Source organism: Erythrolamprus reginae, chromosome 1 (genome assembly GCF_031021105.1).
Source record: "Erythrolamprus reginae isolate rEryReg1 chromosome 1, rEryReg1.hap1, whole genome shotgun sequence".
In the NCBI taxonomy this organism is placed as follows: domain Eukaryota; kingdom Metazoa; phylum Chordata; class Lepidosauria; order Squamata; family Dipsadidae; genus Erythrolamprus; species Erythrolamprus reginae.
In genome coordinates, this window is record NC_091950.1 from 191,887,159 (window position 1) to 191,899,751 (window position 12,593).

The following is a 12,593-nucleotide window of genomic DNA, read 5'->3' on the forward strand; positions in this document are numbered from 1 at the left end:
GAAGCAAACAAATAAATAAGATATAGAAAAGGGTTTTATAGCTGGAAATTATTATTTTATTTATAGACAGAGTAATAATGCTGTCTAGTTATCAAGTACTTCTCCATTATGTTAATAGACTGAAATTAGTTGAATCCTATCAAAGTCACTATATAGAGAATGTTTTTCCAAATGTCAGTGGGTATATTGACGATTAATTTATGACTTAATATTATTTTGTAGGAATTGATAAAATCTTTAGATATTTAGACCTAAAGAACATGACATTTAACAGCTTATTTGCTTTGCTATTTTTATTGTTTTCTTGCTTCGTTTGCTTCAGTTTTGTGGGATAAACTAGCCTCACTGTTAAATTCAATTTCAGACAAATTACAGCTTTCAAATAAGTCAAATTTTTGGGGTTTTTTTCTCCAATGGAGAGAGTTATTTATATAATATTAGTTTAACAGCATGAAGGCATTTAGTTCAGTTCTTCATTCTATAAAGATTTTTGAGATATCTACTATATATTTCATTCTTACTGCTCTTTTTCTACAAATCTTTACTGGAGGCAAAATTTTATAAATAAAACTCAAATTAACATTAATAGTGAAAATTGTCTTTAGATAAAAATCCACAAAAATATTCACATGTTAAGCAATGATAAACTGAAGTCATGTTAGAAGATCTGAATGTGTCAAGAAGTTTGATGATTACGGCTACAGCAGGAAACCATAGCACTGCAGAATTTCTTATGAATTTCTCTGGTTACTTTTTATAAATGCTGTCTTAGATGACAGCTTAATGTGTACCACATGCAATATTTATTCTTCTTTAGTGTCAGACTGTCTAGCCGTCCAAACGAATACAAAGAATGTCACTTATTAGGATAAAAGCACAAGGAAGGTAATCAAGGACATATGTAACATCAGCCAATCATGTCGTATTTTAACATTCTATTCCATTCATAACAGTTCAACAATTATTTGCTTACTAATAACTTGCCTTCAAAGCCTGTTTGTATTCCACATAATGGTGGTTTGCATTTATTTTGCTCTTTAAAATTGGACACTTGCTGTGCCATGCATGTTTGTCAAAACTTCGTATCATGTCAGAAAAAGCTTAGCATATCAAATCATTTTGATCTGTTGCAAACCATTAATAGAACAAGCAAGTTACTCTCTATTATCAGAGCAAAGAAATAGCTGAATATCAAAATCACTCCCAGATACTGTACATATAATATATTGCTTTTAAAAAGGAGAAAGAACTGGAGACATAGGGAATGCAAAATGAAGGAAGATCTAGCTAATTAAAAATTATTTTAATAAACATGTATACCAATATTGTCATTTGAATTATTTACCTATTTGTGTTTAGTAACAGAATTCAGAGAATATATTTATTCACATTAATTCAACCACTCAATTTGTTAAATAGCTATGTTATTAAAAAAATCCAAAACCGAAAAAATCAAATGATAGAGGTATAAAGGGAACTAAAGACAAACGTTTCTCATACCATTTTTAAATTAAGAAATCAAAAGTATAATTGAAGCAATAACATTTTATTCTGGTTGTTATATATTTTTATTGGTGTCAAACTTCCAGCCTGCAGGCCAGATGTGTTATGCACTGGCCATGCCCACACCTGATTCAGTGAAGAGGGAAAAAGTCCCGACACCTAATGCTGCCGTGATGGCTTGAGTTTGACACCCCTAGTGTAAGATAACCTGACTCATGTACTTACGAAATTAATTCGTTCCGTGACCAGGTTCTTAAATAGAAAATTTTGTAAGAAGAAGCAATTTTTCCCAGAGGAATCAATGTAAAAGAAAATAATGTGTGTGATTGGGGAAACCACAGGGAGGGTGGAGGCCCTGTTTCCTCCCAGGAGATTCCTAGGGAGGCCCCATGGAGGCTTCTCCCTGCCTTTTCCAGCCCTGTTTCCTCCCAGAAGATTCCTAGGGAGGCCCCATGGAGGCTTCTCCCTGCCTTTTCCAGCCCTGTTTCCTCCCAGAAGATTCCTAGAGAGGCCCCACAGAGGTTTCTCCCCACCTTTTCCAGCCCTGTTTCCTCCCAGGAGATTCCTAGAAAGGCCCCATGGAGGCTTCTCCCTGCCTTTTCTGGTTACAATTTCAGAGGCTTGGGTTTGTAAGTGGAAAATGGTTCTTGAGAAGAGACAAAACAATCTTGAACACCCGGTTCTTATCTAGAAATGTTCATAAGTAGAGGTGTTTGTAGGCAGAGGTACCACTGTATTTTAAATAGGTTGCTGCATAAATTGAAGCAATACCTATCTACCTACCTAACTATCTACCATGCTAGCTGGTAAATTAACCCCTAGTCATATTAATTTCTATATTGCTTCTCTACAGAATTCAATGATTATGCAATCATTTAGTATTAAGTCTATTTATGAAACCTCTACCAGTAGTCCTCGCAGTTAGAACTGTTGAAATGTCCCTCTGGTCAGGCGATCCTAATCTGGGCGCAATTACTATTTGCAATTGTTCTAGGGAGTCAGTGGGGGAAATCAGATTTGTTTAATGACTTTGTGATTTGCTTCATGATCATGGAAAGAAGATTGTAAAATAAGGCACAACTCATTTAACATTCACATTGCTTGACAATGGAAGATCTCATCCCAGTTACAGTTTTAAGATGTAATGGTCATAAAGCAGGTCACGTATATGACTGGCCTGATTTTACAACCTATTTTGTGGTTATTGTTAAAGAAATGCCATGGTCATTAAATGAATGCAAACCAATTGTTCACTGTAGGCCACCTACAATCAGAAGTAAATGTTTTCCAAAAAAACATCATAAAAAGTGGTTGTGTGACCTCAGGACATTGCAAATGTCAGGCAGTTGCCAATGGCACAATATATAATCAGAACCAGGTCATAAGCTCCCTTCCACCAAGGTGGTCCATTGTAACTGCAGAATTACATACCTACATCTACATACATATACAAATATCTCGTGTTTCCCTGAAAATAAGACCAGATTTTAAAATTATTTTTTGCTCCAAAAGCTGCATTAGGGCATATTTGGGAAATTATATTACAATATCCTGAAAAACCATGCTAGGGCTTATTTTCCAGTTGGGTCTTATTTTCAGGAAAACAGGGGCACATATACATACACTCCTTCCTTCCATAAGTCATTCTATTGTATAGGTAGGTAGTCCTTGACTTACAAGTAATTATTTGGTGACCATTCAAGGTTACAACAGCACTGTAAAAAGTGACTTAGGATTGTTGCAGCATCCCCATACTCATATGATCAAAATTCAGATGGTTGACAACGAGCATATATTTATGATGGTTACATTGTCCCAGGGTCATGAAACGCCTTTTGTGACCTTCTGACAAGCAAAGTCAATGGGGGAAGCCAGATTCACTTAACCACTGTGTTACTAACTTAAATGCAGGGATTCACTTAACAACTAAGGAAAGGTCATAAAATGGAGCAAAGCTCATTTAACTTTTTGCCTGGCAACAGAAATTTTGGGCTCAATTATTGTAAATAGAAGACTACCTGTACAAAGCTCAAATAACATTATTTTTATGAATTAGAACACTGTTCTTGATTAAACTAGCCTGTTCCGTCCTGATTATTCAGGGAAGTATCAAAAGAAGCCACACAAACAACCCATATTATATCCAGGCAAACAGATGTTACTTATATCCATTTAAGCATGGCAATTTAAAGCAGATCCAAAGAGGAAAGTCTGTATCTCTGTATTCAGGCTCCAGAATTGAAACAGCCTCTGGGAGAAAGGAGTCACAGAGACCCACAACTCCTCAGTGTGTACCTGAGGATGGCTCAAAATTAATGGCTATGGTATAGAAGAGACCCTGAAGACTAAGACCCAGTAGATATGCTGGAGCCTTGACTTGGGCTCTTTAAAATCTTTCCAATCCTCAGTAGAGGGGCAAACCATTGTTTTCATTTCAGATTATATTACACATTGGAATGCTCAATTCTACGGAAGCTGTTTTTTTAAAAACAGACTAAAAGATCCTTTTTCTCCATTAGAATTGTTCATTTAGTCTGTTTTCCCAGTTTTGAAGAAGGGAGGTAGAGAGCATTTATGATTTTGCATTGGCACACCAAACAATGAATGCCAAACCACAGTATAGATTCCATGGCACCGGACCAGATTACCTCAGGGACCGCCTTCTGCTGCACGAATCCCAGCGACCAGTTAGGTCCCACAGAGTGGATCTTCTCCGGGTCCCGTCAACTAAGCAATGTCGCCTGGCGGGACCCAGGGGAAGAGCCTTCTCTGTGGCGGCCCCGGCCCTCTGGAACCAACTCCCCCCCAGAGATTAGAACTGCCCCCACCCTCCTTGCCTTTCGTAAACAACTTAAAACCCACCTCTGCCGCCAGGCATGGGGGAATTGAGATCCTCTTTCCCCCTAGGCCTTTACAATTCTATGCATGGTATGTATGTATGTATGTTTGGTTTTTATATTAATTGATTTTTAATCATCAATACCAAATTACTATTGTACACTGTTTTATTGTCGCTGTTAGCCACCCTGAGTCTCTGGAGCGGGGCGGCATACAAATCCAATAAATAAATAAATAAATAAATATGTATGCATTTAGGAAAAACAAATGCACTTGGTAAAGATAAGCATCACTAGAGAAGGGACCTTGGCCTTACAGTATAGGTCCCACAGAGTGGGTCTTCTCCGGGTCCCGTCAACTAAACCATGTCGCTTGTCGGGACCAAGGGGAAGAGCCTTCTCTGTGGCGGCCCCGACCCTCTGGAACCAACTCCCCCAGAGATTAGAATTGCTCCCACCCTCCTTGCCTTTCGTAAGCTTCTTAAAACCCACCTGTCGCTAGGCATGGGGGAATTGAGATACTCTTTCCCCCTAGGCCTTTACAATTTTATGCATGGTATGTCTGTATGTATGTTTGGTTTTACAATAGGGGTTTTTAACTGTTTATATTGGATTGTCATATGCTGTTTACTACTGTTGTTAGCCGCCCCGAGTCTACGGAGAGGGGCGGCATACAAATCCCATAAAATCAAAATCAAATCAAATTACCTACCTCTTCTCGTAGGGTGGAAATATCAACCAGGAGGGGATAACCTCGTCCAATCAGCTGTAGGACTGAGCCTGTTAATTTGTATTTGAGGACTCTGGCTTGCCAGGAATCCCTAGTTATGGCAAAGCTGATGAACACAGACTTGATGTGGCCACTCCCAGCATGAAAGTCAGATGTATGGTCCATGCCTAGTGAACCCTGGATGGAACTGGATGATAGTTCCACCCTACAAGAAGAGGTGTATCAGGTAAGACCAATGCCCCTTCTCCATAGTGGGTGGAACTATCATCCAGGATGGGACATACTCAAGCAGTCTGCCCTCGGATCGAGCTGGGCCTCTCACTGTGTCCCATCCTCAAGGACCTTCTGCAACACTCAGCGACCAAATGATGTATCCACCGATGCAAAGGTATCATTTTATAATGGCGAATAAACTGTGACTGAGTCACCCAGGTAGCTGCACGATGCACGTCTTCAAGAGAGACCTAAATCACGCCTGCTGCCTCATGGCCACACTACGCAGGGAGTGTGCACTGATCTGAGGTGGCTGCCTTGTTGCTGAGGAGTTGTAAGCTGTTGTGAATGTCACCTGGATCCACCTGCCAACAGTAGAGGCTGATGCCTTTTGGCCTAAGGATGACAGCAGAAACACCATGAAGAGAGACTCTGTTTTGCAAAGGGCTGATGTGCATTTAATGTAAATACGGAGATTTACATCCGTATATCCAACTTATGCCACTTACGCTCCAGAACATGAACCGGACTAGGGTAAAAAATTGGTATTATGAGTTCTTGAGCTCAATGTAACAATGTGTTGATCTTTGGCACAAAGGATGGATCCAGGCGGAGAACGACTCTGTCCTAGTAGAAAACACACAAGTCTTGTCTGGCCAAGACCTGCATGGTATCAATGACTTTGGAAGAAAACTTCTAATGCCTTAGACTGCCCCGCTCAAATGCCAGGCAATCAGTTGGTACCACTCTGGATTTGGATGGACCAACTGTCCCTGGCTGAGCGAGGCCTCCAGTAGAGGGACCGACCAATGCAGGGCCACCACAGAGTCTTCAAGTTGATGAACCAAGGTCATGTGAGCCAATGAGGAGCCAAGAGTTTCACCTCCACCTTTTCATCCAGAATTTTCTGGATGACCTTGGGGAGGATGGGTGGTGGTGGTAAAGGCACTAAGCAGGTCGCTAGGCCAGGGGGCATGTAGGCCATTGACTGCCTCTGCTCTTCGTGTTTGGAACTTTGAGAAAAATCTCACTAGCTGGACATGCTCCGGGGTCACGAAGAGGTCAACTGCTGGAAGACCAAAGATATTGGTAAGTTCCTTGAAAAGCGATGGATGCAGTCACCACTTCGCCGAATCGACAGTTGTCCAACTGAGCCAATCTGCTTGGGTGTTGGGAGCCCCACTGATGTGGTCCGCTGAGAGGGACAGAAGGTGCCACTCCGCCCAGAGACTCAGTCTCATGGTTTCCTGCATTAAGGTACATAAGTGGGTCCCTCCCTGCCTGATGGTGTGTGCTTTGGCCATCACAGTGTCCATGAGCACAAGGACATGCTGTCCAGCAATCAGGCAGGAGAAATGCTTTGAGGGCCAAAAAAATAGCCCTGATTTCCAGTCTATTGATGGCACACTTTGGCTTCCACTGGAGTCCACCTGCCCTGAGCAATGAGGCCTTGGGAGTGGGCACCCAACCGAAACAGGCAAGCATCTGTGGTTACGACCTGCCGGACAGGTTCTCAAAAGAGTCCACCCAATGAAATTGCCTGTGAATGCCACCATGTGAGGGATCTGCAAACTTCCAGAGGAATCAGGATCTTGGCAACGGAGGTGCTGCAGCCAGCTTTCTGGAAGGATAAAAGGAGCCACTGGCGATCCCCCTAGTGAAGTTGTGCCCAGGGCATGATGGAAATTGCCAAGATCATCTTCCCTAAGAAGGAAGATAGTAGGGAGATTGGGACCCTACGCTAGTGGGGTCTTTGGAGAAGGAGGGCATACAAATATAATAATAATAATAATAATAATAATAATAATAATAATAATAGTAGTAGTAGTAGTAGTAGTAGTAGTAGTAGTAGTAGTAGTAGTAGTAGTAGTATTGAACAAGGTCGGAGAGTTCCTTAATGCTATCCTGGGTAAAGGAGACCATACCCTCAACAGAGTCAACAACAGCTCCCAGGTGGAAGAGGGTGGTAGAGGGATCTAGTTGGCATCCATCCATCCATCCATCCATCCATCCATTTATTGGGTTTGTATGCCGCCCCTCTCTGTGGACTCTTGTGCTAATTAATTGAAACCCATGGTGTCTCAACGTCTCCATAGTTATCTGGATATGACTCAAGGCGAGTTGTTTTGAAGAGGCCTGAATTATGATGTCATCAAGATAACACTGGATGACATCTTGATGACATCATAGTCACGTGACAGGGAGGGACCTGAGGTGGACCACTACCACCGCCAGCACTTTCATGAAGATGCGTGGTGTAGCAGACAAGCTGAAGGGGAGAGCTCACCTGCATAGCAGAACTGGAGATAATGTTCATGGAGAGAATGGATTGGAATGTGCAGATAGGTTTCGGTAAGGACTATAGAGGCTAGAAAGTCTCCCCTGCGCACTCTCCCAAAGATGTATTGGAGGGAATGCATTTTGAATCCCTGTTATTTTACATAACAGTTCAAATGCTTTACATCTAGAATCCCCCTCCATCCTCACCCCCCCCCCCCCCCAGGTTTTGGGAACTATAAATAATTGGAAACCCTGTCCAATTTGATGGTGTGGCACCTGTTGGATTGCTCAAATGTCCAGCATGTTTTGGATAGCAGAGTCCATAAGTTGTTTCTTTGAAGGATCTCTGGACACTGGGCATTGGGGGGAGGGAGAGAAATCCCAAAGAGACGCCGTAAGTCACAATCTCCCTGATCCACCTGTCCAGGGTGGACGTAGCCATACTGACCTTGATATCAGGGGAAAGACGATGGCTGATCCTCAGAGAGTTCATTGCCATGAGGTGCCACGTTAAACTTCCAGTGACCAGTATGAGAGAGTAAGAGCAATAATACCAAATTTAACACATTTGCTCCTCCTTCACGCCTGAGACCTTGTACCACTAACAAATCACATGACACCAGGAGGTGGGGGAGGTAAGAGCTACTTGGGCCCCATTTGGATATTATCACTTGGGGTGTACTCACTTTTGTTGCCAGCAGTTTAGACATTAATGGCTGTGTGTTGCGTAATTTTGAAGGGACAGTACATTTACACTATTATACAAGCTGTATACTCACTACTTCACATTGTGGCCAAGTGTCATTTCATTAGTATTGTCACATGAAAAGATACACTTAAATATTTACAAAATGTGATGGGGTGTACTCACTTCTGTGACATACTGTGCATTGCCTCTGCTCCATGTCCTCTGTAAAATAATATTTTATCTTCAGAACTTGATCATGGATCATGAGGAATAGAATTCTACTTGCTTGCAAAAAAAAGAAACCCACGGCCAAGATCTGTGACTGAAGGGGTACATGTTCTATTGCTGTATAGAGCTTAGCCATAACAGTTTAGGCTAATGCCTGAACAGAGAAAGAATGTTTTCATATATATTCAGGACACCCCATGTGGCACATCTGCTGCCTGATCCCATTGCTGCAGAAAGATTTGAGTCTCCCCTCCCACACCCCAGAGTAAGCAAAGGGAAGTCTGCATCTTCTCGATCATCTCAGTTAGCAAAACAATTCTGAAATTAGTTTTACATATTTTGCATACAGACCACTGACAGAATCAACTCATCCCCCCCCCCCAAAAAAATACACTTCAAATATCTTTTTATCTGATATTGGGGAATAAATAATATTTATCTGATTTATTGGGGGGAAATGGATCTTAAAATAAATAATTTATTATAGGAAAAGCTATTATTTAAATATTATGGTCATCATCCATGGAAGTATCTATTTGCCCAGTGCCTAATTACATATGTACTCTGTGTGTGTGTGTGTGTGTGTGTGTGTGTGTGTAGAAGCCATTTCATATTTATATGATTCTTATATTCATCATTACACATTAATTGCTTAAGTTTGAATAATACTTTCCATACATCCCTTCCTTTATATTAAATTGGAATATTGAACAAACTATTCATTTGAAAATGCACTTTTATATTGGAAATCTCAATCTATTACAACAGCATCCAGTTTTTTATTTATTTATTTATTTATTTATTTAATTAATTAGTATGCCGCCCCTCTCCGTAGACTCGGGGCGGCTCACAACAGTAATATAAAAAAACAATGTAGAATACAAATCTAACAATTAAAACTAAAAACCCATAATTTAAAAAACATGCACACAACATACCATACATAAACAATATAGGCCTGGGGAAGTTATCTCAGTTCCCCCATGCCTGACGACAGAGGTGGGTTTTAAGGAGTTTACGAAAGGCAAGGAGGGTGGGGGCAGTTCTAGTCTCAGGGGGGAGCTGGTTCCAGAGGGTCGGGGCCACCACAGAGAAGGCTCTTCCCATAAATATGATTGTTATATAATTATTCCAAAAGAAGCTTCTGTAGTATCTTGCATAGTTTGCTGGGCAATAGTTTTAACAGCAGATTAAAAGTAACTGCAGTACTAATGTCTAACCAGGTACTTAATGAAGGATTTCTTTTCAGCATTCTTTATGCAAGAATGCTTTAACTTGGTTTAGATGCTGCATCTGATTCTATTTATCTTAATCAGTGCCATTTGATCACAAGGTAAGCCCAAGCAACACAGCTGAAGCTTTTCTTCAGAAGTAAAGTCTTAATAATATATCAACTGAATGACTATTTTAATTTTATTAATTAGGCGTTCCAGATTTTATATATTTCAAAGGTCAGTATACCTCTTCAATTACCCTAAAGTACTATTGTTCCCTGTTTACTTCTCCCCTAGCACTGAATACAGATAGCATATCATTAAAATGTTACTGTGATGCTATCAGTAATTAACATTTTTCTTTGTTTAAAAAGGATAAACTACAAATGCACGTTCTAGTTTTTGAAGTTCTGCTTATGCCCAAGTACACTTCAAGTATCCTCTTGATATTCCTGTAGTAAATCCTTCTGAAAGACCTTATGAAAATGTTTACTGTTCCATTCTAAACTCTTCTCAATTCAACACAAGCACAAGGAATCTTTTGTTTTTGTTAGCCAAGTCACTAATACTTTTCCAACTGAGGTTAAGAACAAGAAGGAAAGGTCACTAATTAAAATGTAAGACTAACAAATATAGTCTTAATCATTTGCATTTCTTTGTAGGTTCAGAAATATTAACAAATGACACACCTCATAACATACTTTGAAGTAAGACATGTATTTTAATGAAAAAAATCTACTGCATATAAAGGGGGTTTGAAGATCAACTCCTCTGCCAGGATGAAGGTAAAATGGCCATCATTCTGTCTTCAGGCAATGGCATTCCATATCACACGATGTTTCGCACTCATAAATACATGACAAATACTTCCTCAATCATTTTTTACAAGCAGGGATGCACAGGGGGTTGTCAATGGCTAGCTTGAGGGAAAATAGGAACAGCAGGCGGCAGAAGCTGTACTGAAAATGGTTATGTGGTAAATTCTCTTCTGCAACATCACTCAACTATCCTCCCCTTTGATCTTTCAGCTACAATTACACAAATATCCACAAAATCTGGATTAAAAGAACACTATAAACATCACTGGTACATGGACACAACACTATTTCTAATATTAGTTCATAATATAAATGCAATATTTACACATTTTTTAAAACAATTTAGGCGGTATATTTTCTAGTCAATCTTCACCACAGTCAGTTTCATATTTACACAGATATTAGTGTGATCGATGTCAGAGAAATTACAGATTGGTGTATCTCAACTATTAAAAAATCTTAATGTCTAACTACTGGTCTTTATTGTGAAATAGTATCTACTGGAAATTCCCCAAATACAGAAGTGCTCATCCATTGCAGCCATCCAAAAAGTTTTCCAAAAATCCTAAATTTATATTTGTGTGAAACTGAAAAATGACTCCTGGAGCACAGTATTTTGCAGCTCAGCAACAAAATCTTCAGAGTTTTCTGAAGATTGGTTTAATTTTAAATAATCCATTATTAGAAAAAATTGCCAAGTTTGCATCTTGAATTATTCGCTATAAAGGTTCATTTTTTTAAAAAAAAGAATATAGGTGCATTAGGAGCAGAAGAGTTCTGAACTAAAATAATTTCACAGAATATATCTTATAACTTATTGGAGTTAACCATCTGACATTAATTATTGTTTTGGCTTATAGCCTGTGAATGTTTATTTTTCAGTTTAAAGTCTTCTCGCTCTTTGATACCATATGGAAATGAGAATGTTTAATGGGAAATTGAAACCATGTGCATCTAAATACTTAATGAAGTACAGGGAGAGTAAGAAAGTATGTTTTAAAAGAATTTTGATACACTGTTCTGGATACTTTTACAAAACAAATACAACAATAGCTTAATTTTTCTTATAACTTAGCACACAATTGCATTTGTTAAAATAATTAAAAACAGTGCTTTGATTGATGCTTTATTTTAATACAACAAATCAAGCATCTATTGTCCACACAAAGTCTCACTCAAACTTTTTAGGACATGAGAATTCTAATATATCATCATGTTCTGGGATTGGATTTTGATCCAAACACTGCTTGATAGACAGCCATTGTCAGTATTACTAAAATGTATGCCCTGAATTGTACAAAATACATTAGGTATTTCAGTACTTAACAAGCAAGAAAAGCAACTAATGGGTCTATAACACAGACAGAGTCAGGCCCAAAAAAAAATACTAAGAGGAAAATTGATTTAGTTTAGTAAAGTTTTCATTTCTACTGTATTCCATTAAGTATATTTCCAAAAAATAGCATTAAGGAATAGAACACAATAATATCTATATTAACGAATACTTAAAGTCCTCTTGGAAATTATAATTAAACTTCAGAAAACTCACCATTTGTTTTTCTTTCTAATGTAATCTTTTTCGGAGAGGTTAATCAAGTACATCATTGGTTTAGAAGTTAAAAACAAATATTTGTTGAGCACTTCAATCTAAAAGATAGCAAACAAAAATTATGTAAAATATGCAATTTTGTAGTGTTCCCCCCAATATAAATTATTTGTGCAAATGAAAAAAATAGTATACTTATGGTTTGTAGACGAAGATGATATTAATTTGCTAGAATTAAATTAAAAAGTTTAAATACAAATCTGGTGCACATTATACCTCTCTCTATTTGGATTTTAATGGGACGATATGAGACTTGATGAAGTAATAGTTATAAACTTGCCTCTTTATCATTCCAATCATGATAGAAACGGATTGGCTTTTTTTCATCTATTACCCAGCTTTTGATTTTGCACATTATGTCCTGGTGGAATTAAAAAGAAACAAAAGACATTTTAATATGTTATATTCTGCTATTTGCAGGATTGTTATTTCTCACGAGAGAGGAATTTTAGTAAGCAAAATATAACAAATCTTCT

General features: G+C 38.8%; 1 protein-coding gene across 3 annotated transcripts in view; it reads right to left on the reverse strand.

The window, feature by feature from the left end:
- OLA1 (Obg like ATPase 1) overlaps window positions 1-12,593 on the reverse strand; it is a 119,042-nt gene that overhangs the window by 34,404 nt on the left and 72,045 nt on the right. For all 3 annotated transcript variants that reach the window (XM_070731776.1, XM_070731774.1, XM_070731775.1), the window contains exons 6-7: window positions 12,398-12,478; window positions 12,061-12,158 (exon numbers count right to left, since the gene is read on the reverse strand). In XM_070731776.1, the coding sequence (XP_070587877.1) occupies window positions 12,061-12,158; window positions 12,398-12,478 (179 nt within the window). The remainder of the gene's footprint in view (window positions 1-12,060; window positions 12,159-12,397; window positions 12,479-12,593) is intronic.